Source organism: Petromyzon marinus, chromosome 49 (assembly GCF_048934315.1).
Source record: "Petromyzon marinus isolate PM22_M1 ecotype Great Lakes invasive population chromosome 49, UKy_Petmar_22M1.pri1.0, whole genome shotgun sequence".
Classification (NCBI taxonomy): Eukaryota; Metazoa; Chordata; class Hyperoartia; order Petromyzontiformes; family Petromyzontidae; genus Petromyzon; species Petromyzon marinus.
Genome location: NC_133715.1, coordinates 11,074,970 through 11,101,528, shown reverse-complemented (window position 1 = coordinate 11,101,528; position 26,559 = coordinate 11,074,970). Strand labels below are relative to the sequence as shown.

Genomic DNA, 26,559 nt, shown 5'->3' with positions numbered 1-26,559 from the left:
AATTAAACCAGATGTTCGAAACCGGAAAGTGAGAACCTGATGTGACGGTGACGTCAGGTCCCTTTGGAACGCACGGGGACCTGTGTTAAATATACACACGGCTGCTATCACGAGACCTCAGAATAACATTGCACGGCTTGCTAGGGGCGTGAAGACCGCAGATGGAGCTTTGATGGAATCCTGTAAGGTCAGGATGCCGAACGTCCTTGCGTGCTCGATGCCACGGGGGACGATTGTTCCACAGTGGAACATCGTCGCTTTAAGGTGAACCGAGACAACTTATACCCAGTGGCCTTGCTATCGAGTGCGCAGGCGGTGCAACTGCACTCGGACCCAAGCGGCCTCATTTCATTGCTTCCTCCAGGGCCCATGCCAACCACGCCTCGCTACTGATCTTGCCTGACTACCTGGGTGGTGGGTGGAGAGAGAAGATGGAGTGAAGGGGAATCAAAAGGCAAAGGGTCAGCTTCAGATGTTAACAAAATTGACCCGAAAACAATTGTACTAATGGGGACACTGCCACTCACTCTCTAACCCATTACAGCTACGTCATGTTACAAGCATTAATGCATACCTCGGTGCTCTTGTGTATCACGTGGTGTCACTCTAACTCTCGTACATGTGACCCAATGTAATTTAAACGTTAGTATTAAGTTGTGTTACTATTAAGAAGTTAACCTATATTTTTCAAATAGATGCTTCGAGGACAAACACATGTAGGAAAATATTACAGAGCCCATGAGCCTGGGTGACATTTGTTCGCCTGGGCCAATGTGTCTCCATTCTGAAGCCAGCATTGTGCGTTGCTCGTCTCCGTTGTGTGCTCTGAGTGGTGGAAATTCCACATTCATATGGAACTGGGGGCCAGTTTATCCACAGGACAGCAAGTGTTGGGATGCTACAAATTGCTCGTTTATTTATTGACTCCATTCAAAACCATCACTTTACCCTACATTGCGGGGATCGCAAAAAAGATCTCCAAAATCTTGAATAAACACAAGATCCAGGTCCGATTCAACACATTACATAAAATCCGTGATCTGGTTCCGTCTGTAAAAGATGTGATTCCGGACATACAATACCCTTGCGCCTACAAACTAAGTTGCCTCTGCGGTAGTAGTTACATTGGAGAAACCAAACGACATGTCTCTGACCGCACTCGTGAACACAAAGCAGACCTAAAACACGGTAGAACCAACACCTCGGCCGTGGCAGATCACTGTTATAATTCAGTAGACTCACATGACATTGACTTCTCCAAGACAGAGGTTCTCTGCAAGCCATCTGGCTACCATGAGAGATTCGTTCATGAGGCTATCCACATATACAAACACAGAGACAATTTCAACCGAGAAGATGGATTCTGGCTTAGCAATCATTGGAAGGATTTGATAAACCATTTCGGGCCATAATTGATTGTTCACGCTTATGGTAGCTTTCAGACCCCATCCATTATTTTCGTCTCCCCCCTCCTCTTTTCCGAACATAGATGGACTCGTCCATCTGAATAACTGCCAAATCGCTCTCTGTGGTGCTAACGTTAAAAAACGCCACTTTTTTCAAATTTTCCTGCTGTGGTTTTCACACCTGATGATGATTGCTTGTGTTGCAGTCGAAACGTCGTGAGAATTGTATTGTTTTATATTTTTTATTATTTTATTGTTTCCTTTCTACGTGACTTTACCGAAAGAGCCAAGAATATGAATCCCTGCAGTCACGAAAGCTTTAAATAAAAAATTGATGAATTTGTTGAGTTTTTGTTTATATCCAATAGATATTTTATATTACTTATTTTTATTATCCGAAACATTATTCTCTATCATAATGCTATGGCAACCTTCAAATAAAATTAACAATCTTATAATAAGCCGTGTAATTTCTATCATGTATAATTTTCGGTACAAATAAGCCATGTTTTGAGCCATTTGTCTAATAAATACGCATTGTTCAGGACTGTGAAACAAATGGGAGAGCGATTTAGCAACAAAGACCCCCCTTATAGCCTTAACAGACTGTTGGGGCAAGTTCTGTTTGCGAGCACCTATGAAGGCCGGTACGACACGTGACAGGGTGGGTCGCATGCACCAAGCCCGGCCGGCATTGTCTCTCGAGCGGCGATGTTTACACACCACAGCAGTTTAACACGTCGTAGGCTTTCGCGACCAATATTATCCATGAGATTTTTTTGGGTTAGGTCACGTAAACACAAAAGTGTCGTTAATCCCGCCACGACCCGACACAGCCAATTAGTAAGGGTTGTCACGTAAACGAAAGATGACAATTCGTTACGAGTACAGCACACCGGTGTGTCGGAGAGTAAGCTCACAACTTCTATAATTCGAGTACGATGCTTCGCCAGTAATGACAACTAGCTTCATCAAGCGGACAGCCAGAATTGTGGAGAAATCCTCCACTGGTGTTGTCCGTGAGCGGGAATCGTAGCGCAGCGAGCTAACCGCTACACTACCGCTCCCCACAACAAACACACTTACACTCATAATAAAGGATTTTTGGGTTAGATCGCGTTATATATAAATGTGTCGTAACCCTCCACCACCCGACAAGGCCAATCAGCAAAAAAGTGTCACGTTGGCAAATGACAAATAGTTCACTACTTTAGACCACCGGTGTGTTGAAGAGTGTATCCACAACATTTACAGTTTGAGTACGACGTTTCGCTGGTAATTACATCCAGCATCATCGGGCAATTCGCCAGAATGGTAAAGCCCTCGCTTGCTCCCGGTCTTAAATAGAGCAGCAGGGTGACGTCATCACTTAACTCATTTCAGGTGCAGTGATTTGAGGCGGAAGGGGGTATTGCAATTATATCATCGATTGGTAATCATTCAATGGTTATGATTAGTAATGAGTTGTAGATTTAGTTGTAATGTGTGTTATTGTGATTATATGCTACGTTAGTAATCCGTTAATTAGTATGTGTTTCCCCTATAAGGAATTGTAATATGTATGATTTAATAATACACTTCCAAGCCACGGGTGGTGGAGGGTTACGACATATTTATAAATAACGCGATCTAGCCCAAAAACCTTTATTATGAATAATATTGGTCGCGAAAGCCGACGTGATACACTTACACTCAACACGCTATCGTGTGCTCTAACACGATCAGCCTCATTAAGCACATCATGTGAGTAAAAAATGTACTCATTGGAACACACGGCATGTACATCGCTAATTGGCAACTAATGGTTTTTGTATGCGTGGTTTGTTTTTGAGCACAAACTCGTGTTTTGAGATTAATAGAGGCCTCTGTGAAGAGGACCATATAACCTTGAGCAAAAGGAACTTGATGCATGCATAATAAAGGTTTTTGGGTTAGATCGCGTTATTTATAAATGTGTGGTGACCCTCCACCACCCGACACGGCCAATCACGTTGACAAAAGACAAATAGTTAACTACTTTAGCCCACCGGTGTGTTGAAGAGTGAATCCACAACATTTACAGTTTGAGTACGACGTTTCGCTGGTAATTACATCACGTATCATCGGGAAATTCGCCAGAATGGTTGATGCATGCAGTTGTCAAATCCACGAGGAGCGCTGAAAAGTGGTATATCTGCAGTTACCATAACGTCACCACTAAACACCGTATTCTTTGGATTTTAAGACACTCCGGAAAGTAAGACTCACCAAACACCTGTCAATAAAAGTGTATAAATCTTGTCTTGTACACAGCTACCCGACTATAAAACCCACCCCCCAAACTTTGCATGAAAATACAGGGCAAAATCTGTGTCTTATCATGCGGATAATACGGTGTTTATACTTTTATAATAATGTATTGCCCTTTGTCAATCCACTGCTCGAAGAAGACCTCTCAATGCCGTGTCTGTCATGGGGGCTGTTTGACCATACTTCACCAAACTTGTGAGTGTGTGAGTGGAACGGTTAAGATATTGCTTGCCACTAACGTTACCCATGGCTAGGAATATAAACTCGGGTTGCCAAATTCGTAGTGGTGTGTGCTGATTCCTGCGCCACTACTACCCTCTCTACACAGGACAATTCATCATCGCCAGCCATGGTTAATCCACTGCTTGTTGAAGGCCTTCCCAAACCAGCACAATCGCTCATGATCGTGCCATGATATAATCCACCTAGCGCGTCGCTCCATCTCCTCTGAGGCCGCATTCTCGGAAACGTACCATCCCATAATGATTGTAATGATAATTACAGATAATCATAATAATACCACAATAGCCATCTATGACCAATATCTGACCAATTTAAATATGCTCCCCTTAGACAAAAATGTAAGAACAAAAAGCAGGATACAAACTTGGCACATTTTAATGATCTGAGATCGTTGTGTACTGTGGGTTTACCTATCTCTTCTAGAATGGCAATGTACAGCACTCTACATAATCAAACTATATTTATACAAGGGTCATCAAACAAAAATCTTCCGAAAGCTTTGCACGGTGATGGTGAATGTAGGCGCGGCCTTGTAACGGTATCCAGTGACACTCACCGAATACCACCCGGTGTGTCACACAACCTCCACAACGCACACAGAGACAGCGATCTCCAGTGTAGCCTTAAACGACTGTCGGGGCAAAGTGCTGTTAGCATGCATCGATTAAGGCCGCCACGGCACACGAGTGGGTGGGTGGCCAGCCCCACGCCCGGCCGCCTTTGTCTCCCTAGTGGCGATTTTTACCCGCCCCACCAGGTACTCGTTTGAGGCTGAGTCAACCTTTGGGGAGGCCCAGGACCGGTTCAGATAATCGTCACTGGTGGTGGCCGTGAGCGGGAATCGAATCCTGATCGCCGGATTTGTAGCACGGCGTAGCGCTAACCGCTCCACCACCGCTCCCCTTACAACGCACACAGCACCCGCTAACACCCTCAACGTGCCTCCCCCACAGCTCTCCTCACCGCTTTGTGGGGCCCTGACCCGCTTGTTGGTGTTACTCCCATTACGCTTTACCTAAACCAAAACTAAACTAGTTTTTATTTTACCACGTAAGGCCCTACTGAGCTATATAGCTCTTTTTTAGAGGCGACCTGTCTATCACAACTAATAACTCAGCGAAGTGGCTTAACACGTGTAAATGTATAGCAGACAAATATTGTAAACGCGTGATGTTGATTCTAAATGTAGAGGCAAACACCGGAAGACCCGGAGAAAAATGCACGCGACCACGGGGAGAACACGCAGACTCCAAATAAACAGCAGTAGGCGTCAGGGTTGGGATCTGGATCGAACCCACGACCTCCTATATACCAGAAGAGGTAGTTAACATCTCCTAGCCACCGTGGCGAGATGTTAGCTCCCAACACACCCTGTCTGACCGTACGCTCTCCCTTCCTCTGGGTCTCTATTTTTCAAATAAAATACTGATGGTAAATATATAGTCGGTGCAATTCAAACAATGAGAGGCGCACACAGAAATGAGATGTACATGACCGAGAGGAGGCGTCTTACTGTGAGTAACGCGCGGAGTGAGCGATGAAACCTCCAGCACAGTGGCAGCGAGTTCTAAATTTGGAAGGTTTTTGATATTCAGCGTGAACAGTCTGGGACGAGTCCACGGGCGGGGTTTCGAGACGTTGGTGTCAGCTGAGGAGAAGGAGCCACCACCACCCATGGAGTAGAAGTTTGACACTGATGGAGAGGAGGGGGCGTTTGGTCCCTGGGGCAGAGTGAACCGGGAGACGAGCCGAGCGAGGGTGGCGATGGGGGACGGTGGCGATGCCTTGGGAGGAGTTGGAAAGCAAACAGAGCACCGTTGTATCTCGTTTCACGCTATTCACAAGTCCAACACACGTGCAAAATAATGAAACCGTAGTATTTATTCAATTACATATAGAAAATACCCTTATTTCGAGCAATTGCATTGTTTCGGTTGAGATACACACATATGGAGTGTCAAAAATACAATTTACAAAACACAGTAGGTTAGTCGTACATTTTTCAGCATGCAAGAGATATGCAATGCAGCCTTGGGCACGTGCGAAATAACAACGGTGTAACAGGTCCAAACCTTGTTTTGCTATAAGTTGAAGGGTAGCTGACCGAACTGGTAACTTGTTATACCGTAGTTAATTTTAGAAGGCGGTCATAATGATTGTTGATAATGAGGTCACAACCGCACAACTGGCAATTATAATGTGTAAAAGAGTTTAAGATATAATCAGATCTATTATTAGAACTACAATACCACGTTCATATAAGGCGAGTAATACCATGGTTATTGGTTAAATTATACGCATATCCTGTGGGTGACTAAACTATTTTATTGCTATGGTTTGTGCTTACATTTAAAATATTGAATTCTGAAAATATTTTAATCGACGGACTTACGTACATACATCCCTACATCACCGTGCATATTGTGGAGTATTAGCACTGCTTGTATACTAATCAAAGAGAAAAGCTCGAGCGCGCTTCTAGAGGGTATTTGGCTTACTCTTCCACACTGACCAGACGTCCCCTAGGTTGACTCAGCCTCAAATTAGTACCTGGTGCGGTGTGTAAACATCACCACTGGGGAGACAAAGGCGGCCGGGCGTGGTCCCGGCCACCCACCCCCTCGTTTACCGTGCCGGTCTTGAAAGGTGCTCGCTAACAAGCACTTGCTCCAACAGTATGTTAAGACTATACGGGGATAGGGGTGTCTTTATCTTTGTATATGTAAATATATAAAAACTCGTGAATTGCATGTGTATGTGTTTGCTCCAGCTCCAATGTCAAGATGCGAGGAGGAAGGTCCGTCTCTAACAGAGACCCCCACCCACATGTGCATGCGCTGGGGCCCACGGGGAATGCATTTGGAGGCGAGGCGCCTCATTATGAAACAAATGCCCCCGTTCGGCGCAGCGACTGATTTACGCAGCGCGGTCTGTAAACGTCGCGCGCGAACGGGGCCGGTAATGGGTGTCCCCTTTTATAAGTGGCACACATCACGCTGACATTTACAGACCTGATTGCTCGCACCGGCCCCCAATTGCCATGCGGTCATTCCACACAAAGGACGAACGGGTGGCGGTGGGGGTGGGGAGAGCCTTTGGGACTCGGAACACGCCTTAAATGTTGTGCATTGATCACTTGGATGGAAAAAAAACAAACCTGCCTGCCGGGCGTACACAAACACATAGGAATACAATGCAAGTCTTTGCTGTTATCTGCAGATAAAATAGATGTACGGAGTGGTGCTCGCAATTGCTGCGATAATATATACATTAGAGTATACAGATGCAAAGGTGCAGGCCTGCAACTGCTGGCTCACGCCACTGCTGGTGGAATGACCTCCACAAGACGGAGTTCAAGAGAGGCCCTCCAGAGGGAATGTTGGCCTACTCCTCCTTGCTGGACAGATATCTTGAAATAGGTGGGAGCACCCACACTTTATCCCAACACACGTGGCATACCAATAGACTGACCGTGGTCGACTAACCATTTATCCTGCTGGAGTGGACAGAGGAAGAGAGCTTTCAGACACTTGCACCAGGCTTTCAACTGCCGTGCCGAGAGATAAAATTTAACCGATGACCTCTTGAAATAAAGATGCGGTGCATCTGATGTCTATTGTAAAAGGAACATGTAACGTTTTCAATACGAGGGCTTTTCAAAATCAACGTTCTTATGTTGACTTTCGCCGCTGGTCTGTTTTGTTGCCCTTAAATTCCTCAATATTTATGTATGTCCTTGGCAGCGGAAATAGGGCGAATGTGATTGACTGCGATAATCTGTAATAGACGGACGGGTATTTTATAACGGATGTTTTTTTAAATTTTCAGTTTCATGAAGTTGTTGGCCGAAATTAAAATCAACGAGTAAAAAAAAACCCACCTTTGCATTAAAAAATAGTTTGCTTTTATAAACATATATATAACCAGCTAGAGGACATATTCTATAGGTCGTTCAGTAAAGCCACGTAGATAGGTTCAAAGAAAATAACAAAAAACTCCGACGTTTCAATCGCGACGCAAGCGGTCGTCATCCTCCTGATGCCATGCGGTCATTCCATCCTCCTGATGACGGCCGCTTGTGTGCGATCGAAACGTTGGAGTTTTTTTGTTATTTTCTTTGAACCTATCTACGTGACTTTACCGAAAGACCCAAATAATGTGAATTCCTGCAGTCACGAAAGCTTTAAGTGAAGATTTAGGACAAATGCTCATTACTGATTTAAATTGTCCTTGAAACATCGGTGTTCATCATATATTTAAGAAAAAAACATTGAGCCCTTTCCCCCCCCTAAATTGCACATAGTTACAAATATATAGAGGAGCCACGCAGAACTCCCTCATAAGGAGCGGCCCTTCTGTCAGCGATGTAAGGGGCAAGATATTGGAGGACTGCACCTTTATCTTAAATACATAATTACAGGACGTTGAGGTGAAGGTGTGTGTGTCTGTGCCTTCGGTAATATCACACGCTATTGTCTCTTGTATTATTTCAGCTATACAGTACAGTACTTAGTGTGCCGTTATCCATTGTAAATACAGAGGGCACAAAATGCACAGGACAGCCAAGGTCGTGTTTTTATAACCATAGCATATTCTAGACATTAGTGCAAGATTATAAAACCTTAATATCCAACATAACTCGACGCTTAATCCTACCCCTGTTTAATTGCTTAGGAAGAAGTTACTACATTATTACCCTGTATATTCCACGACAGTGCTCAGTGACGTTCTGTAGAATATTGTTTTCTATGCTTATGGCCAGTCGTGTAGAGAGAGGACCCTTACCAATAACATCCAGCAGACTAGAAGGATATGTTTAGCACAGCTGACTCTGCTGTAAGCCCAAGATGGGTAAAACTGGTCCAGAGTTTGCATGTTTAAGTACATGCTGATCATTAACCGAAGTCTGGAAGGCCCCAGAGGCCGCTCAAAGATATTTCAAGGAGAGCGATGGAACATAATTGATTGATTTCATGTGTTACTAATTTATCTCTGTTAATTGAAGTCATTAGACTTATCCAAAGCATATATGCTCACCAACCACAACCAAATATATGACAACTTGGTCTGTAACGGGAACATTATTGCTGAATTGTTATATTTAAAATATATTAACTTTTTTCTAGGTCATTCTGTTTGTAACGGGCAATTATAAGATCGGATGTGACAGGAGCCTAGCCTCTAATCCAATGAAGCACGTGTTTGCGCGATAACGCGTCATCTCACGCGGCGTTTTAAATCAGCCGCTACATCAACGGTAGAAATCGAGCTCTATCTTGTCTGGTTCACAATGAGCACTCTGTCTTATCTGTAAACAAATATCCGACCCGCATCGCAGGAAGCTATCGTACAGCGGTACATACAGATAACTCAACACAACAAAAACCCCACGCCGCATCGCAGGATGATGACGGTTACATCTCTGATGTGTCTTGGGTTTGCCGCATCTTGTTCGGCACAATGTCCGACGTCCCGCTCCTTGTGCTGTGAGCTTCTTTCGGGAAGTGAATTCGGTTCTCAACAGCAGACATTGTGCAGAACAGCACGCGGTGAAACTCAAAAACACTGACCAGCGTAACTGCCGAAACGTACGCTGGAATAGAGAGAGAGATTAACTCTTTAAATTCCTCCTAAATCGCACGTGCCACACTTGCGACGCACGCGATTACAGTCGACGCCACTATTCCCATTTAGTTGTTCCCTTCAAACAGATCACTGTCCAGTCTGGCACTTGGTGACGTGTCCATCAGGACAGGTGTCATGTTCTTTGCACACAAGGGCGGTCAACAGAAGTCTCCCTGACCCAGAGCAAAGTGTCAAACAATGTCGTCTTGAGTGGCACGGAGATGGGCCAGGAGGTGCCTTTGTGCACAACGAGACACTCACGTCTCTCGTTGCACTTGGGACAATTGGCAGTGTCACGTGCGATTGGTGATGCTGCAAAATATATCAACTCAACTCGGGGTTATTCGGGGTAATGTCTTATCCGGGATGACCTGGATAAAGCAAATGGATCTTCCAACATACGTTTAAATTCGCATACAAAACGTATTTTTGTTCACCTATGTTAGACGTAAAATGCACTGTCTCGGTTTAGTCACCTTAATGTTGCGTACTCACGTGACCACCGATTTAACTTATTGGCTTTGAAAAAATATTGCAACTTTATGGCAGCTTCAAAAAGTTTTTACATTTGCTGTGTCTTGCGACTTACAAAGCGAACGTTCAATTGGACGTTTCCGCTCCTTGGCATAAAGTGGACACTTTCGCTGAAAATATTTCACAGGTCATAACAGAAGCTTTTAAGGGCACATACCCAAGGGTAAGGGAGTTGATCAATGGTGCAGTGGTTCGCATGCTGGCTTACAAACCTGAGTTTAATATCTGTCCACGACTGACATCAGCGATGAGTGTTCTCTGAACTAGTCCAGGGCCTCTTGCTTCATCAACCTGCACTTGGCAATGCGGTGAAGTATCGTCAAACATCCCAGAAGTATGGTCAAACATCCCAGAAGTGTGGTCAAACATCCCAGAAGTATGGTCAAACATCCCAGAAGTGTGGTCAAACATCCCAGAAGTGTGGTCAAACATCCCAGAAGTGTGGTCAAACATCTCAGAAGTGTGGTTAAACATCCCAGAAGTGTGGTCAAACATCCAAGAAGTGTGGTCAAACATCTCAGAAGTGTGGTTAAACATCCCAGAAGTATGGTAAAACATCCCAGAAGTATGGTCAAGCATCCCAGAAGTGTGGTCAAACATCCCAGAAGTATGGTCAAGCATCCCAGAAGTATGGTCAAACATCTCAGAAGTGTGGTCAAACATCCCAAAAGTGTGGTCAAGCATCCCAGAAGTATGGTCAAACATCCCAGAAGTATGGTCAAGCATCCCAGAAGTATGGTCAAACATCTCAGAAGTGTGGTCAAACATCCCAAAAGTGTGGTCAAGCATCCCAGAAGTATGGTCAAACATCCCAGAAATATGGTCAAGCATCCCAGTCAAATTGTTGTCCTTCCCCCGCACCTCCAATTAGTACGGTTGGCTAGGTACAATGCGAAATAGGTTCAACATACGTACATTCACAAACTTGGTATGGGGGGGGGCATCATCCAGCAGTGGATTTGAAAAGGTCTTTAGTATATGATTATTTTATGCCCGAGGTGTGGGGTGTATTAGTCATGCGTTGGTCAACGCACTGCACTATGGAACTGGCAATCTGAGCCACGGCTAACATCAGTTGCGAGTGATACTGAACCAGTCCAGGGCCCCCTGCCTGCAATAACCCACACTGACCACTGTGGTGAAGTATGGTCAAACAGTCCAGCCATCTGCAAGTCTAGGCATGTAAATAATAATTGATTATTTTAATAAAATTATACTTTAAGTCTATGACAAAATAAATTATTTCATATTAAAATCACGTGCAAATGCGAACTTTATTTTAAAGCTGTGGAACACATAAGGCAGGATGAGACGTACCTCGCAGAGCAGGAGACACAAACAGACAGAAGTGAGATGAATACACAATTAGATTTTTCCAATCAAATTTCAGGGAAAGGATGGTGAATCATTTCCCAATTGGTGTGCAGCATGATCTCAGAAAATATGCGATCGCATTTTTCAAAAGCGTGGACTCTCAACTGTTCATCGTTTGTGTATAACAAACACCGCCACATCAGCAGATACGAAAATAATATGTCAAGATGTTACTGTTTCTGGTAATGACCGTCACCGTTCATTAACTACAGTGCAGACCTATCTCCTGACACTATCCACAATTGACTGACACTGCCGTATAAGTGAAACGTGTGCAGTAAAGCAAGCTAAAGTTTTGGGTATCAGCATGTGCACCAGCGCTCTGTGCACCAGCGCTCTGTCTTGTAGAGATGTATCTTGAGCTTCTTTCGCACCGCACGTCGCCAACCATGCTGATCGGAGGTGTGGGGACTTCACGTCCGCCCGTCTGTGTCCATAATTGCAGGACATGGCAACTCTCATCGAGATAATCCAATATGAATGAACCTGTGGTTGAAAGTTGTGTTGCGATAATGGACTATTAAAAGCAGCCCAAGGGTTACCCAAAACTTGCAGACACAAAACCAACACTGAAAGGGGCAGCTTGCAAACACGCTCATCTCTTTTTGCCCTGTAAGCTGCCCCGCTGGCTTCCGTGTTGCAAAAAATATATATTTAAGAGGACAAACGCATGTTTGCGAAGCGTTACGTAAACCATACACGTGCATGATTTATCTTCATTGCTTCGTCGTAGACAGGGGTGGGATCGTGAACTTGTAGATGGATACAGTAATATTCTTCATGGTTGATCGAAACAGGTGACTAAACTACAGCGGGGAGACAAGGTGTCACAGAATTGTTGTCGAAAATGTGTTTCGTGTGTCTAGTTACATCTTCTATGACAATGTTTGTAAATGGCGTTCGTAAAGCCAGGAACGTGTTCTTGTAAAGGAATATTTCTCGGGTACATTTCAAAATCTATGGTGGCGTTTTGTAACGGCGATCGTAAGCCAGGTACGAGTAGAGTGCTTGTGAAAATTGAGTTCTCTGCGTATAAACCGAACTTCAAAGCTCACGGCAGCGTTTGTAGCGCCAACGGAAAGCCACCTCCTCCGGGCACACGCCGGTCAGAGGTTCAGAGTCTGCGTCGACGACCGTGCCTCCTCCGAGCGTTGTGCCCTCAGTAGCAACTCTCCTCGCCCGTCCGCGGCGACCAGAGGGGACACGTCGCGCCGCACCAACCTGGGCGCGCGCTCTCCCGTCGCCGGCCGCCCCCCCTTAGAACTGCGCGTGGGTCTCACGTGGGGGCCCTCCTCCCTCCGTGGCTCAGCCCAGGTCGGGTCGCCGACGTTGCCCGCGCGCGGCTCGTCCACCGTGCCGCCGCCGCCGCCGCCGCCGCCGGGTTTCCCGCGCTGCACGCGGTTCGCCGGAGCGACGCTCGTGCAGCCATCACCGTCGTCGGCGTCGCGATCGAGGCCGGGCAGCCGCACGTCGAAGCGGGAGGCCCCCCGCGGGCCGCCGAGGCGCTGGTTGAGCAGGTAGAGCTTCTCGGCGATGTCGTGGCCGATGAGCAGGGAGAAGAGGCGCGCCATGTAGCGGTCGCTTGCCAGCAGCAGGTACAGGTCCCTGCGGCGCCACGACACGAAGCAGCAGGTTGTGTCGGCCGTCAGCGTCACCTGTCACGTGGAGGAGAGAGCACGGAGGACGGGGGCGGGAGGGGGGGTATTTGATGGTGCCAGACTCACCGTATTGTCTAAGTGTGTACATTGAACTTCTTTCGCGCCGTACGTAGCCAACCGTGCCAATCGGAGGTGCGGAGGAAGGACGGCAAACTGGACGCAAAAATAAGTTCTAAGTAAATTAGTTTTCAAATTTAAAATGTGCATAGCTCAAGTCACTTTATAATATCGGAAGAAAGAGCGTTCTAGACGGCCATAGAGGCACATGTAAAGAGCCACGTGATGTGAACCAAAAGCCACTGCTGCTAAGAGGATGCATCACCCTGCACTTAACTACCGGACTGTGCTACTCTCGACTGATCAACACGTATCCACAGAGAGTCCAATTGATCAACACGCATCCTTGCAGAGTCCAATTGATCAATATTCAAGCTGCGTGATATCCTAGCTCTGTGATATTTCTTCTGTGTGATATATTCCCTGAGTGATATGTTGCCTATATGTTATCTCAGCTATTTGGATATCCCTGTGGAGGCATCAAAGTCACATTTGCATGTAATTTTCATGAATCTTAAATATACTCTTACATACGCACGAACGAAGGCATTTATTGCGAGTGTTAGGACATACTTCAGTCATCGATGTAATCACAACCAGCCTGGTTGTTAATGTGTTGTATCTAAACTATAAAATATTTTCTTAGCTCTTTCGGTAAAGTCACGTGACTTTACCGAAAGAGCTAAGAATATGAATTACTGCAGTCACGAAAGATTTAAATCGAAATATAAACTATTTTTTTAACCAAAATTTTTATTTTGGCCCACTGAGCTATATAGCTCTTTTTCAGAAGTGACCTGGCCACAAATGATAGCTAAACGAAGTGGCTTATCATGTAGAAATGTATAGCAGCCAAATACTCTAAACGCATGTTTCTAAATGTGGAGGGAAAAACCAGAGGACCCGGAGAAAAATCCAGGCTACCGCAGAGAGAGAGACACGCAAACTCCAAATATACAGCAGGCATCAGGGTTGGAATCGAACCCATGCCCTCCTCTATACCAGGCGAGGCAGTTAACATCTCGCCGCCGCGGCGCCCATCTCACAAGCAGCTCACCACCAGCTCACCACCAGCTCACCACCAGCACACTGCCACACACTGCCACACACGTGCTCACCTGGAACTTCCCATCTTCCGATGGCCTCAGGGACTCCCATTCTGGGGCATCCAGGAACTGGTAGGGATAGATGAAGTGCAGAAACTGGCCTTCCACAGTCACCCTTATCCTGGGGGTTAGACAATGACGGCCACAGACAAGACTCGGGTTTAACGACGCTCAGTGTTCCTCTGTGTGCGTCAGATACAACGCGAACTTATGTATTGTTATGGAGGCTCATGAGTAATGGTTAGCATGCTGAACCTGCAATCCAAAGGTCACCAGTTTAGTCTCCTGGCAAGACGGTATAAATAAATCTCTTCAAACCCTCCTGTGGTGAGGTAAAGTGTGGGCACAACACATCTTCCAAATCGTCTAATGATGGTGGTGATGGTATTGATGGTGGTGCAGGTGATGGTGCTGACGATGTTGATCATGATGCTATAATAGTAATGATGATAGTTAGTATGATGACAGTGGTTGTGGTGGTGGTGATAATAGCAATCATGATGATGACAATGATGGCAGTGGTGGTGGTGGTGATAATAGCAATGATGATAATGACAATGATGGCAGTGGTGGTGGTGGTGATAATAGCAATGATGATGATGACAATGATGGCAGTGGTGGTGGTGGTGATAATAGCAATGATGATGATGACAATGATGGCAATGGTGGTGGTGGTGGTGATAATATCAATGATGATGATGACAATGATGGCAGTGGTGGTGGTTACAATAGCAATGATGATGATGACAATGATGGCAGTGGTGGTGGTGATAATAGCAATGATGATGATGACAATGATGGCAGTGGTGGTGGTGATAACAGCAATGATGATGATAATGATGGCAGTGGTGGTGGTGGTGATAATAGCAATGATGATGATGACAATGATGGCAGTGGTGGTGGTGACAATAGCAATGATGATGATGACAATGATGGCAGTGGTGGTGGTGATAATAGCAATGATGATGATGACAATGATGGCAGTTGTGGTGGTGGTGATAATAGCAATGACGATGATGACAATGATGGCAGTGGTGGTGGTGATAATAGCAATGATGATGATGACAATGATGGCAGTGGTGGTGGTGATGGTGATAATAGCAATGATGATGATGACAATGATGGCAGTGGTGGTGGTGATAACAGCAATGATGATGATAATGATGGCAGTGGTGGTGGTGGTGGTGATAATAGCAATGATGATGATGACAATGATGGCAGTGGTGGTGGTGATAATAGCAATGATGATGATGATGACAATGATGGCAGTGGTGGTGGTGATGGTGATAATAGCAATGATAATGATGACAATGATGGCAGTGGTGGTGATAATAGCAATGATGATGATGATGACAATGATGGCAGTGGTGGTGGTGATAATATCAATGATGATGATAATGATGGCAGTGGTGGTGGTGGTGATAATAGCAATGATGATGATGACGACAATGATGGCAGTGATGGTGGTGGTGATAATAGCAATGATGATGATGACAATGATGGCAGTGGTGGTGGTGATAATAGCAATGATGATGATGACGACAATGATGGCAGTGATGGTGGTGGTGATAATAGCAATGATGATGATGACGACAATGATGGCAGTGGTGGTGATAATAGCAATGATGATGATGACAATGATGGCAGTGGTGGTGGTGGTGATAATAGCAATGATGATGATGACGACAATGATGGCAGTGATGGTGGTGGTGATAATAGCGATGATGATGATGATGACAATGATGACAGTGGTGGTGGTGGTGGTGATAATAGCAATGATGATGACGACAATGATGGCAGTGGTGGTGGTGGTGAGTGAACGGAACACCTGCCAGTGAGGAGGATGGAGAGCCTGTCGATGGGTGTGATGCCCTCCATGGCATAGAGGTGGTGGGGCTTGAGAAGCAGAACCTCTTGGGCGCTGCACGCCATGACCCTGCGGAAGGCTTCCCGTGGTACCTTGGACAGCACGACACACGAAGAGGAGGAGGAGCGTAACGCCCGTCAGCTGTAACCAACTCACCCACTCGTGCTGACCAGTGTGGTGAGGTATTGGCAGTGCTTGTGTCAGGCCTCTTGCAGTGACACAAGTTGTCTAATAGAGCGGTGAGTGCTGGAGTGACTAGCGCGCTGCACTTTGAACTCGGCGATCCGAGTTAGAGTCCCTATCACGGCCAACACCAGTGACGATTATCTGAATCGGTCCTGGGCCTCTCCTAGGTCGACTCAGCCTCACGAGGGAGACAAAGGCTGCCGGGTGTGGTGCTGGCCATCCATCGGTGCCTCATTTTACAGCACTTGCCCTAACGTATTATGTTGAACTTCTTTCGCACCATATGTAGCCAACGTACGGTGCGGGGTAAGGACATCAAACTGAACATTCGTATTTGTGTATATCTGTATCAATGCGTGTATATATGAATAACTCCATACAGACACGGACAGTCTGGTAAAGGCTATAGGGGGGATCTTTTTCTATGTGTACGAAACGAGAGTGCGGTAGTGTCATGCTTAGCGCGCTGCGCTACAAAACCAGCGACCTGAATCCAATCACCGATCACGGCTCACATCAGTGGCGAGCGAAACCTGATCCAGCCCTAGTCGCCCCACTCCTCCTCCTTCACCAACCCATGCTGACCAGTGTGGTGAAGTATGCTTAAACAACTCCCGTGACTCATACAGCACGGGGAGTCTTTCATCCAGCAGTGGCACGTGGTGTTCTTTAATGTGAGCACTGTAGCTGTCATGAAAGGCCGTGGTGTGATGTTTGCAACACTAAGCTGTGATTATTTTTTTGCCCAAGATTTGTAAACTGTTTCATTTGGTACCTGGAGAGGCTGAAAGATGCTCGTGTAAAGTTCTTCAAAGGCTTGGTCCAACTGCACCGGTCTCAGTTGGTATGCGAGATAGAACACCTGCAGCGATAATACATGTATGTATATATGTGATACATGTATGTATATATGTGTGTGTAGGCAGAATCAACTTCATCATCTGGTCAGTCACGCAACTTTGTTTTAGTTAATCCACGTGCATGGAGGAAACCAAACGGAAGATACGTTATGGAAAATGGCCAAACAAAGATACAGCGCAAAACTCGTAGTGTGTAGTTGAGCTTCTTTCGTGCCGTACGCAGCCAGCCGTGCTAATCGGAGGTACGGGAGGAGGAGAACAAACGAAAGACTCAGTCCGCGTTTGTTTAGAGTTCACAGAGATGTAGACACAGAGTTATCCACACACACTCATAGATATATTCTGTACGCACACCTTTCGAGTCTGTATCTGTATAGCGTTACTCATATACTATACATACACTGATACAGATATATAACACTGATACAGATGTACACACACTCATGGTATGTGTCTGTACAGGCAGCAGAGAGTAATTGTATAGGCTCAGTCCTCCCATCATGCATGCTATGTCAGACCACCAACTCAAAGTGAGAAGAGTGGTACCTCTATATCAGGGGTCGGCACCCAATATAACAACAAAAGGCATTTTTTTCGAATTATATTTCAAGAGCCGCAATGCCATGTGAATACAAGAAGGTGGTGGTCCTTAATAATGTCACGAAGCAGTCCTTAAAGAGCCACCGCATGCGGTTCTGTCGTCGCAGGTTGCTGACCCCTGCTCGATATTCTGGCTGGGGGAGGAGTCAATTGTATCGCAATAGGCCCTGTCTGCTGCTCTAGATGTTGACACGGTGCGTCCTCCTTGGGTCAAGGGTTGCCAACCTGTTCTCACCTCATCGAGTCTTAAGCAACTTGCATCTTGACAACAAAGAGAAAGCAAAGCTCTCGGCCAGCTGACTGCGGTGGCGTTCGCCTTTTGCCATCCTTGCCATTCGGCGATTTGGACGGCCCCAGATGGTGGATCGCAGAGAGATTTGTGAAACGCAAATGCCCACTGTGCTGTGAGGTGGCCAAGAGAAGTCAGTTCAGCAGTGGTGTAAGCGTGGTTCACAAGAGCCCTGGTGAAATACATTGAATGGGGGGGCCTCTGTACAATTTACCTCTCTCTATTTTACGTATGCATTCCAGACGGGCGCAGCAGCGCATCCAAAATCCGCTGCGAAGATGACCACCGGAGTTTGCATGATGGTTTATGCTCCTTGACAAGATCAGCAGGTTTTGTGGTTCATGTGCGAACTCGAAATGTATTCATTCGACAACCGGCGCCTGGGCCTCTCTAACCCGTGATGCTGCGGTGCTGCAGTTGCACCACTTGCACACTTCATAACGAAGCCAAGTTTAAGTTATTTTGTGCTGGGTCAACAAACATGGCGAAGGCAAAACAAACGACGAATAAAGGTCACTTACAGCAAAGAAGCAAACAGGAATTAGAACAACAAAGAAACAGCCGCGTCGCATGGCAAATTTTAAACATTGCACAAACACAAATCAGTGCCACATCATGAACTCCCCGCAGCGCACGTCAAAACACTCCATCTCACGGGTGGCTCTCGCCTAAATGTAAACATTTTACTTGCCACAAATAGTTGGGCTACAAGCAGCAATGCGGGCCTCCCCTGTACGAGAGAGTCTCGAGACTCGATGGACCCTTCCTGTATAAATAAATATGAAATTAATATTTTATTAGGAGAGTGGTAGCATAGGAATAAACGCAGGCTCAGTGCGTTCCCCTTCACATTATTGCCAAGTCAACTTGTTTATTTAAAAAAAAAAACATACCCTGAGTTCTGTTTATAAAGCTTCCGACTCCACCACGGAACCAATGACCATTGGGCCAAATGTTAACTCTGACTTAATTTCACATGAGGTCAACTACCGAAAACAATATTTATTATTTATTGGAAACATATGAGCCGTAACAATCGAATACTAGAGGGGAATATTTTAGAAGTTTAGCATTCTCAGTCACTTCTGTCACTACAAGGGCCTCTTGTAGTGACAGATATGACTGAGATGTGTATTAGTAATGCGCGGCTGGCCAAAGGAATTTGAAATTCTTATTCGTTTCTCAATAAATAAAGAGGTTTCCCCACAACTGATCTACACACTGGCCCATTGGTCATTACCAGCACAATGGGAGGGAGAGGTGTCCATTTGTAGACCATGCTGGTTGTGGATGCTGGTGGCAATGGTAGTAAACCTCAAATCAGTACCTGGTGCGGTGTGTGAACATCACCACTGGGGAGACAAAGGCGGCCGTGCGTAGTGTTGGTCACGAACCACCTCGTGTGCCGTGACAGCATTAATAGGTGCTCGCTAACAGCACTTTCCCCAGCAGTCTGTTGAGGCTATAGGGGGATCTTTGTCTTTGCGTAGTGTAGCGAGTGTGGAGCAAGGGGGTGCCTTGCCCCCCCCCCCATGACGAAAGCTACGAGTTGGAGCCCCCTTGACAACCACCATTAGATGTGTTTTCAACAACAGTGTCAAAGAACAAATATTGATTTAAAACGGAGCGCCCCTACAGCGTTAAATGTTCGATACCGTGAGCGTAACGGCGATGTGATTATGCAAGATGAGCCGCGTATACAATAGCCTAGGTGCGAGACAAATCAAACCTTGGGGTCCCACCTGACCGATGTGGCTAGCTACGCCACCGCCGGGAAGGAAGGAGGTGAGGCACAAAACGTTCACCTGGCCGAGGCACGCCGCGAGCAGCAAGAAGTTCCACCCGAACGCGTCGATGGCGCAAGCGTCGACCCAGGCCCAGACGACGAGGCAGAGGAAGGCGGCTCCCAGGAGGCCGTACGAGTAGAGGCGGCCGGCGAGCCCCGAGCCCCCCATCGCGCCCAGCAGCATGAAGACGGAGGCCAGCTGGAACACGGCCCCCTCGGTCCCGCGGCTCCACACGCGGCACTTCGCGTGCTCCTCCGAGAGAGGCCCACTGTGGTCACTGCTGCCCATGTCCGTGCGGGTCCGCAAAGACGGTGGCGGTGCCAGCCAAGGACGACCACGAGATCAATCTTCTGTCCGATTCTGGCCCCAGCGTTGATTTTTGCCGTTGTTGCTAATTAAGTTGTGAACCTCTTGGGGTCTTCGTTTTCTATGGCTTCTTCTTTCCAAAGCCACTGCGATCTCATTTGTACATCACGAGAGAGGAGTAATTAAGAGATAGCTCTAGGTGTAGTCCATGTCGACAGCCGTGGGAGTTCAGCTCTTTTCTATCTTGGATATGTATGCATTAACAATACAGCACGACGTTGCCTATAACACGGCAGTCAACTGATTTGTTTTTGTATTCAGATGACGAACGGAATCCACCGATGTGAAATTAATATACTTGGCTTGTTTTAGGTACCGGCTGGACATTGTCACAGATAAACGTTACTAACCGTGACAGATGGAGCTTGTTCACCGATATATGCCTCCGCACGCAATGAACCCATTGCCATTGAGTTACGGAATGAGCATCAGATGTACACTTTGCGCAGCTTTCAGCTAGGACACTTGGGCTAAGTCGACACAGGCAATGATGATGTGGCAACAATATCCACACACACAAAGATCGAGTGCTAGAGTACGGAGTTTAAGCCGTTCGTCGTCGCTGCTGGGATAAATTACCCCCACAATGGCTGTCGGTAGGTACTCACATTGGCACTGGCTGCTCCAAATCGTAAACAAATTCACGCGCTGTAGTTTTGTCCGGCTGCTCACGGCGAGGCCTCGGGGTTGGTGGCTTCGAGCGCCGCCTCCACCCCGCGCGCGAGCGGTGCCGCTCTCTCTCCGCCTGGGCTCGGCACAAAATGTGGCCAAGATCGCGGAGCCGGGAGTGCGAAGCAGCAAATGCTAATTGCGCCCAGGAATGGTGCCTTGTTTGTCCTAACGAGAACAAACTTACCCAAAATGCGTTGTGCCAGCAACATTTTATGATTTAACTTTGAATGTAAATTCGTTTATTTAGTGGGTTTATTTTGGTACTCAATAGCTACTCTTAGGTAATTATTCCTATGCCCACTTAGAAACTGGTCATCATTTTTTTGTATTCGCGTCATCAGGTACCCAGGTGTTAAGTGCAGTCTTTAACTCTCATTAGCTCTATACAAAGCCGCTCCTAAGGGTACGGCTAATCGGGGCGACCGCCTCGGACCCCGCGATTTGAGGGGCTCGGCGTGTCGACGTCACGTTCAGAGTATTTGGCTGCTGCTTCAAATTTCCACACGATAAGCCACTTCGATGAGCTATCATTTGTGGCCAGGTTGCTTCTGAAAACGAGCTACATAGCTCAGTGGACCTCACCTAAGTAAAATAAACATAGTTTAGTTTCTAGTTTAGTGTCAGATGTCGTGTGATTGCCCCAGACCCAGCACCCCGCTATGGATGGCCCTGACTATATATTTGTTTATGTGGCGTCTCTGTTTATGAGCGATGAAAGGGGACCATTGCCTGAAACGTCGACGATAGTATATTTTCTTCTTTTAAGTCGATGTTGTTAACGAGTGTGTTAAGTTTTTTGTTTTGGAGCATCTCTACACTTATATGTTGTCCTCCTGCACCTCCGATTGGCTACGTATGGTGCGAAAAAAGGTTTAACATACATTCTACATACAACATACATACGACATACATACAATACAGCAGTTGTAATACTTACAACATTAATACAAGCCATTGTCTCCCTGCTCAAATAAACAATGGGACACAGAGTCAGCGGTGGAGATTCCACATTTCCATGACTGTTAACAGTACACACAATACAAGCACCAGTGTTGAAGTACATTACATTTTATGTATACAGAACATGAATACATCATACAATTAGAAGTAATAATACTGCGTTTGTTGCAGTATTTCACACAACCTGGCAGCTTGAGTTTGGTTATCGGTCACAGCTAACATCAGTGGTGGGTGATATAAACCCACATTGACCAGCATGGTGAAGTATGGCCAAACCACCCCACGTCTTACGTGGCAAAGTGAATCCTTCATTGATCATTGATTTGGAAAAGGGATGGTGAATATTATTACTATGATTATGCTGTTTAGGGTAATCCACAACATTTATACTCGTAGAAAAATTGAGGGAATCAATGAAAACGAAGTATTAAGAGTAAACTCGTACTGGCAAGTTCAGCGTTGCTTACCAATAGGCAGCACGACAAACACCGTGGCACTTACACTGTCAGACTGCTCTTGATGTATTATTGAAAGATGGTTGTCACCATTATGCCTTGAGAACTGACACGTACACAAGGTTGATCAGGACACCCAACACGACCAAACACATTTCCCTTTTTTCAAAATCCATATTTTTATTTTGAGAGGTTGTGACCTGGCCTGCAGAGTGGAAAAAAAAAACATTGAGTGGTGTGACTGGTCAATTGTGATTGCTTGCGAGACACACCTATTGACAGATGGATGAATAACAGCATCTTGACTTAAAGCTTTCGTGACTGCAGGAATTCATATTCTTTGGGTCTTTCGGTAAAGCCACGTAGATAGAATTTTTGTTATTTTTCTATCTACGTGGCTTTACCGAAAGACCAAAGAATATGAATTACAGCAAGTTTCAATGCATCGTCACACTCCTGCCAATGTATTGAATGTCGGTTTCATCATCGCATCACATCCTGTCCGACCTTCATCTCTTTTTCCGGCCCTTCCTTCCTTGCAGTCGTCAAGCGGCAATTTGTATCGTTCTGTCTCTTGGGACCTCTCTCTCTCTCTCAACATCGCTAACCCTTCCAGAACTTCCGGCATCAAGCTACCGCCAGTGAGAATGCGTCCAATTCAGATATTACACACAACGAGCTTGCCACGAATAGACCACAATTCCTTGTTGATCTCGTCAAGGAGCACCATGAACCATCGGCACACCAACTCCCCCGCTTAACCTCGCAGCAGCAGCAGCGGCAGCAGCAGCAGCGGCTTCTGGCTCAGCCATCGAACAAAGGCGGTGGTCACCGCATCATCATCATCATCGTCGCGCGCTTTCAGATGCGCTGCTGCGGCCGTCTGGAACGCTCTTCCTTCCGATATTAGAAAACCACTGGAGCTATGCACTTTTAAATCTCGTTTTAAAACTAAATTCTTTGGAACTGCTTTTTGCATTTAAGTTTGTTGTCTATTCCCCGCACCTCTGATGAGCACGGTTGGCTCCATACCGTGCGACAGACCTTCAACATACGTACATATTGTGCCTATTCTGGATTGTTCTGAGATGTTATCTCCTCCTGAACCTGTTATAGAATCTCCTCATTACTCTTTTTCTAGACTTTTTGGTTCTTTCGGTAAAGTCACGTAAGTAGAAAAATAAAATAATATATCACGACGTCGCAATACAAGCGGCCGTCCTCAGGCGGAAACACAATCCAGTCGTGGAACTGCTGAACCAGCGAGAGAGCTGTTACAACAACAAGAGGTTATAGACTCTTTTTATGTCCACTCATCCGTTTTGTTTCCATTCGCTCTCGACGTATGAACGCGTCTTAGCTCATCAATCCGCGTTTAGCTCGAGAGTGATAGTCGTGCGTGTCAGCCCTTCCGTGTCCTTGGCTGTAGCGGTGAGATGGCACCAATGCGCGTCAGGACCATCTAACGCCACAGAATCTGAGTGCGACTTCAAAGCTCTACTCGTTCAGAATTGACCAAATATTGAGAAATGTAGTCTCACTAGAATCAGAACGGTGGTTGTTAAGGAGAATATATATATATTTTAACGTTTATTCTTCTCTACCTGCAGTTATTCATTTCCCTTTGACCTGGTCAGGCGATGCAGTGCTGAGAGAGAGAACGCTATACTCTTAGCTCTGTTTTATATATATATTATTATTTTATTGCTTCCCTTCAACGTGACTTTAGCGAAAGAGCTAAGAATATGAATTACTGCAGTCACGAAAGCTTTAAATCAAAAAGAGAGAACGCTGTTTGCGATTTTAAGGTTGTGATTTCAAACCTGGCCGGAAATCCACTCGCTCGGTGTGAGCGGAATACGACCCCTGTCCTGTGCGCATTTCAGCTGGCATCCACTCAGATGTTTTATTATTTTTGTATCGCTTAATTGATTTCCACAACAGCTGGACCTGCGCTTCTGCGAGTTACACCACGAGACCATACAGGGCCTGGTGGGGATGTTAAAGGTTTCGCGTTCGATTGGTGCTACCTCTACTTGGCACGGTCATCCTGAAAATGATAGCGTCTGCTCACGGGCTAGCAAAGTGGCAGGGGCATCGTCAGGCTCATGGGAAATGTCATAAAATCCCGCGAAGCACTACTTTAAGAGTGCCCTCTTGACTTTGCTGTGTGATGTAGTATTTCTGTGCGGTGAATAATCACCCGTGTAATGCAAAGCTGCCGTATTTCTCTCTTTATTATCGAGTCGCGGATTAAAACTTAATTACACCTGATATATTGCTGTACACGTAATGAGACGTTACTGCAATGCCTGCTGTAGCATTTAAGCCTAATTAAGCAGCGTTGGATACTCGAGTGAAGGCGAACGATCACAATGAACGCGCCACCGTCAGGGCTGTGAGGTTGATGAGGAGAGCAGTTGGCAGAGGCGCAGACACTGCGGGTGTGTATGTTGAACTTCTTTCGCACAGTACGTAGCCATCCGTGTTCATCGGAGATGCCGGGGAAGGACAACAAACTAAGCACAAAAAGCAGTTCGAAAGCAATGCGTTTTCAATCCAGATTCAAAATGGAGATTGTGTCCACCGTGCGTGGACATTGCTCAGAGACACCCACAAGATGTTGGACTAAGAGCGTGGCGGTATTTCCTTGACCCCTGCAGCAATGCGGCAGAGACATACTCATCGCGCTGGCAACGGAACCTTTATCTCCGCCGAAGCGCACGAAAAGTAGCCAGCAGTCGGTGCGTGGAAGTTATGTGCAGCATGTACCTGTTGTACAGTTTCACTCGATAATCCACGGAAAATTGGGGGGCGGACTTCGTGCGATCCTTCTGAGACTCCCACCAGGGTCACCCTCAACTTCCTCTGTCACCATGAATGGGTCATAGCTTGTTTGACACTCCATCGCCCCCCCTGTGAAAGTTTCCTGGCTTGGTTGGGAGGTTGGGACTGTGCTCCATGGACTCATTGCTTATTTGTTGTGGTAACTCCTTTGTTGTTTGTGCTTATTTTAGGTGCTATATTCATTTTATCTTGGTAGTAGAGTTTTCATCTTCTTTGGTTCTTTCGGTAAAGTCACGTAGAATGAGAATAAAATAATAAATTGATAAAATAAAATAACACAATATTCTCACGACGTTTCGGCCACAACACAAGCGGCCTTCATCAGGTGAAGGGAGGAGACTGTCTGGTAGGACAGCGCTGGAGTGAAAAAGCCACGTTCAGATCACGACCTTTAAGCTGATCTGAACGTGGCTTTTTCACTCCAGCGCTGTCCTACCAGACAGTCTCCTCCCTTCACCTGATGAAGGCCCCTTGTGTTGTGGCCGAAACGTCGTGAGAATATTATTGTGTTATTTTATTTTATCAATTTATTATTTTATTCTCATTCTACGTGACTTTACCGAAATAACCAAAGAAGATGAATCATTGCAGTCACGAAAGCTTTAAATCGAAATTTAGTAGGGTTTTCATTTTCTTGGTAGTGGCTGTATATGGGATTTTGTCATTATATATGATTAATGTACAGCGTTATGGGATGCAATTAGCATGAATGACGCTATATAAAATGCAAACATTATTATTTGGTCATCAACCCACAACGGCTGATTCATTATTTATCAGGCCGAGAAGATCAAACCATGGCAGCATACCAGCCCACGCCTATAGTATATATACCTGGGAATCACCACAGTCGATCAACAGGTCGCTTCTCGTCAGCTTTCAGTTTTCAGTTTATTTATTTTGGTATAGCCCTGTGAGCCATTCGGCTCTTGAATCGGGTGCAACCACAACAAACAAAAAAACAAAAACACGAACAAGAAAACATCTTAAAGTGACTATGTGACTGTGCAAACAGAAAATCCATGAATAAACCCAGCAAAATATTCCTGAAAAAAGTACCGTACACCAACGCTGTGTGCAAAAAAATCCCGGTGGGATGCAAATAAAACAATAACAACAACCACCACAAGAAAACGTAGTTTATGGCCGTCAGTCTAACTCCGTACTACAACAAAACAAACATGTCCAAACCAAAACACTTTTCGAAATCACCAAAAAATAAAGCCATAATTGCAACGTAACAGTGATCATAGGGACTAACCGAATTTGTACAATAAACTACATAAATAACATGTAACACCAAATCCTAGAGCCATAGCTGGCTGCATGAGTTACTCCACAACAACAGAAGCATCAGTCGGAATATCAAATTTTTCAA

At 45.8% G+C, this 26,559-nt stretch overlaps 1 protein-coding gene across 1 annotated transcript; it reads right to left on the bottom strand.

Moving 5' to 3' along the window:
- Positions 1-5,801: 5,801 nt before the first annotated feature.
- Positions 5,802-21,682, bottom strand: LOC116953055 (popeye domain-containing protein 3-like). The gene is made up of 5 exons (XM_032972907.2): positions 19,900-21,682; positions 17,121-17,207; positions 16,121-16,251; positions 14,305-14,413; positions 5,802-13,126 (listed from the first exon to the last, which is right to left on the bottom strand). The coding sequence occupies exons 1-5, from the start codon at positions 20,167-20,169 to the stop codon at positions 12,578-12,580; spliced, it is 1,146 nt and encodes a 381-aa protein (XP_032828798.2). The 5' UTR covers positions 20,170-21,682; the 3' UTR covers positions 5,802-12,577.
- Between the last annotated feature and the right edge of the window lie 4,877 nt (positions 21,683-26,559).

Excerpts from the sequence above, each read along its gene's own strand:
- LOC116953055 (XM_032972907.2), bottom strand. The coding sequence starts at position 20,169 with ATGGGCAGCAGTGACCACAGTGGGCCTCTCTCGGAGGAGCACGCGAAG. Across the intron at positions 17,208-19,899 it reads TCGCGGCGTGCCTCGGCCAG|GTGTTCTATCTCGCATACCA; the intron begins GTGAACGTTTTG and ends TTATCGCTGCAG. Across the intron at positions 14,414-16,120 it reads TCCATCCTCCTCACTGGCAG|GATAAGGGTGACTGTGGAAG; the intron begins GTGTTCCGTTCA and ends TCTAACCCCCAG.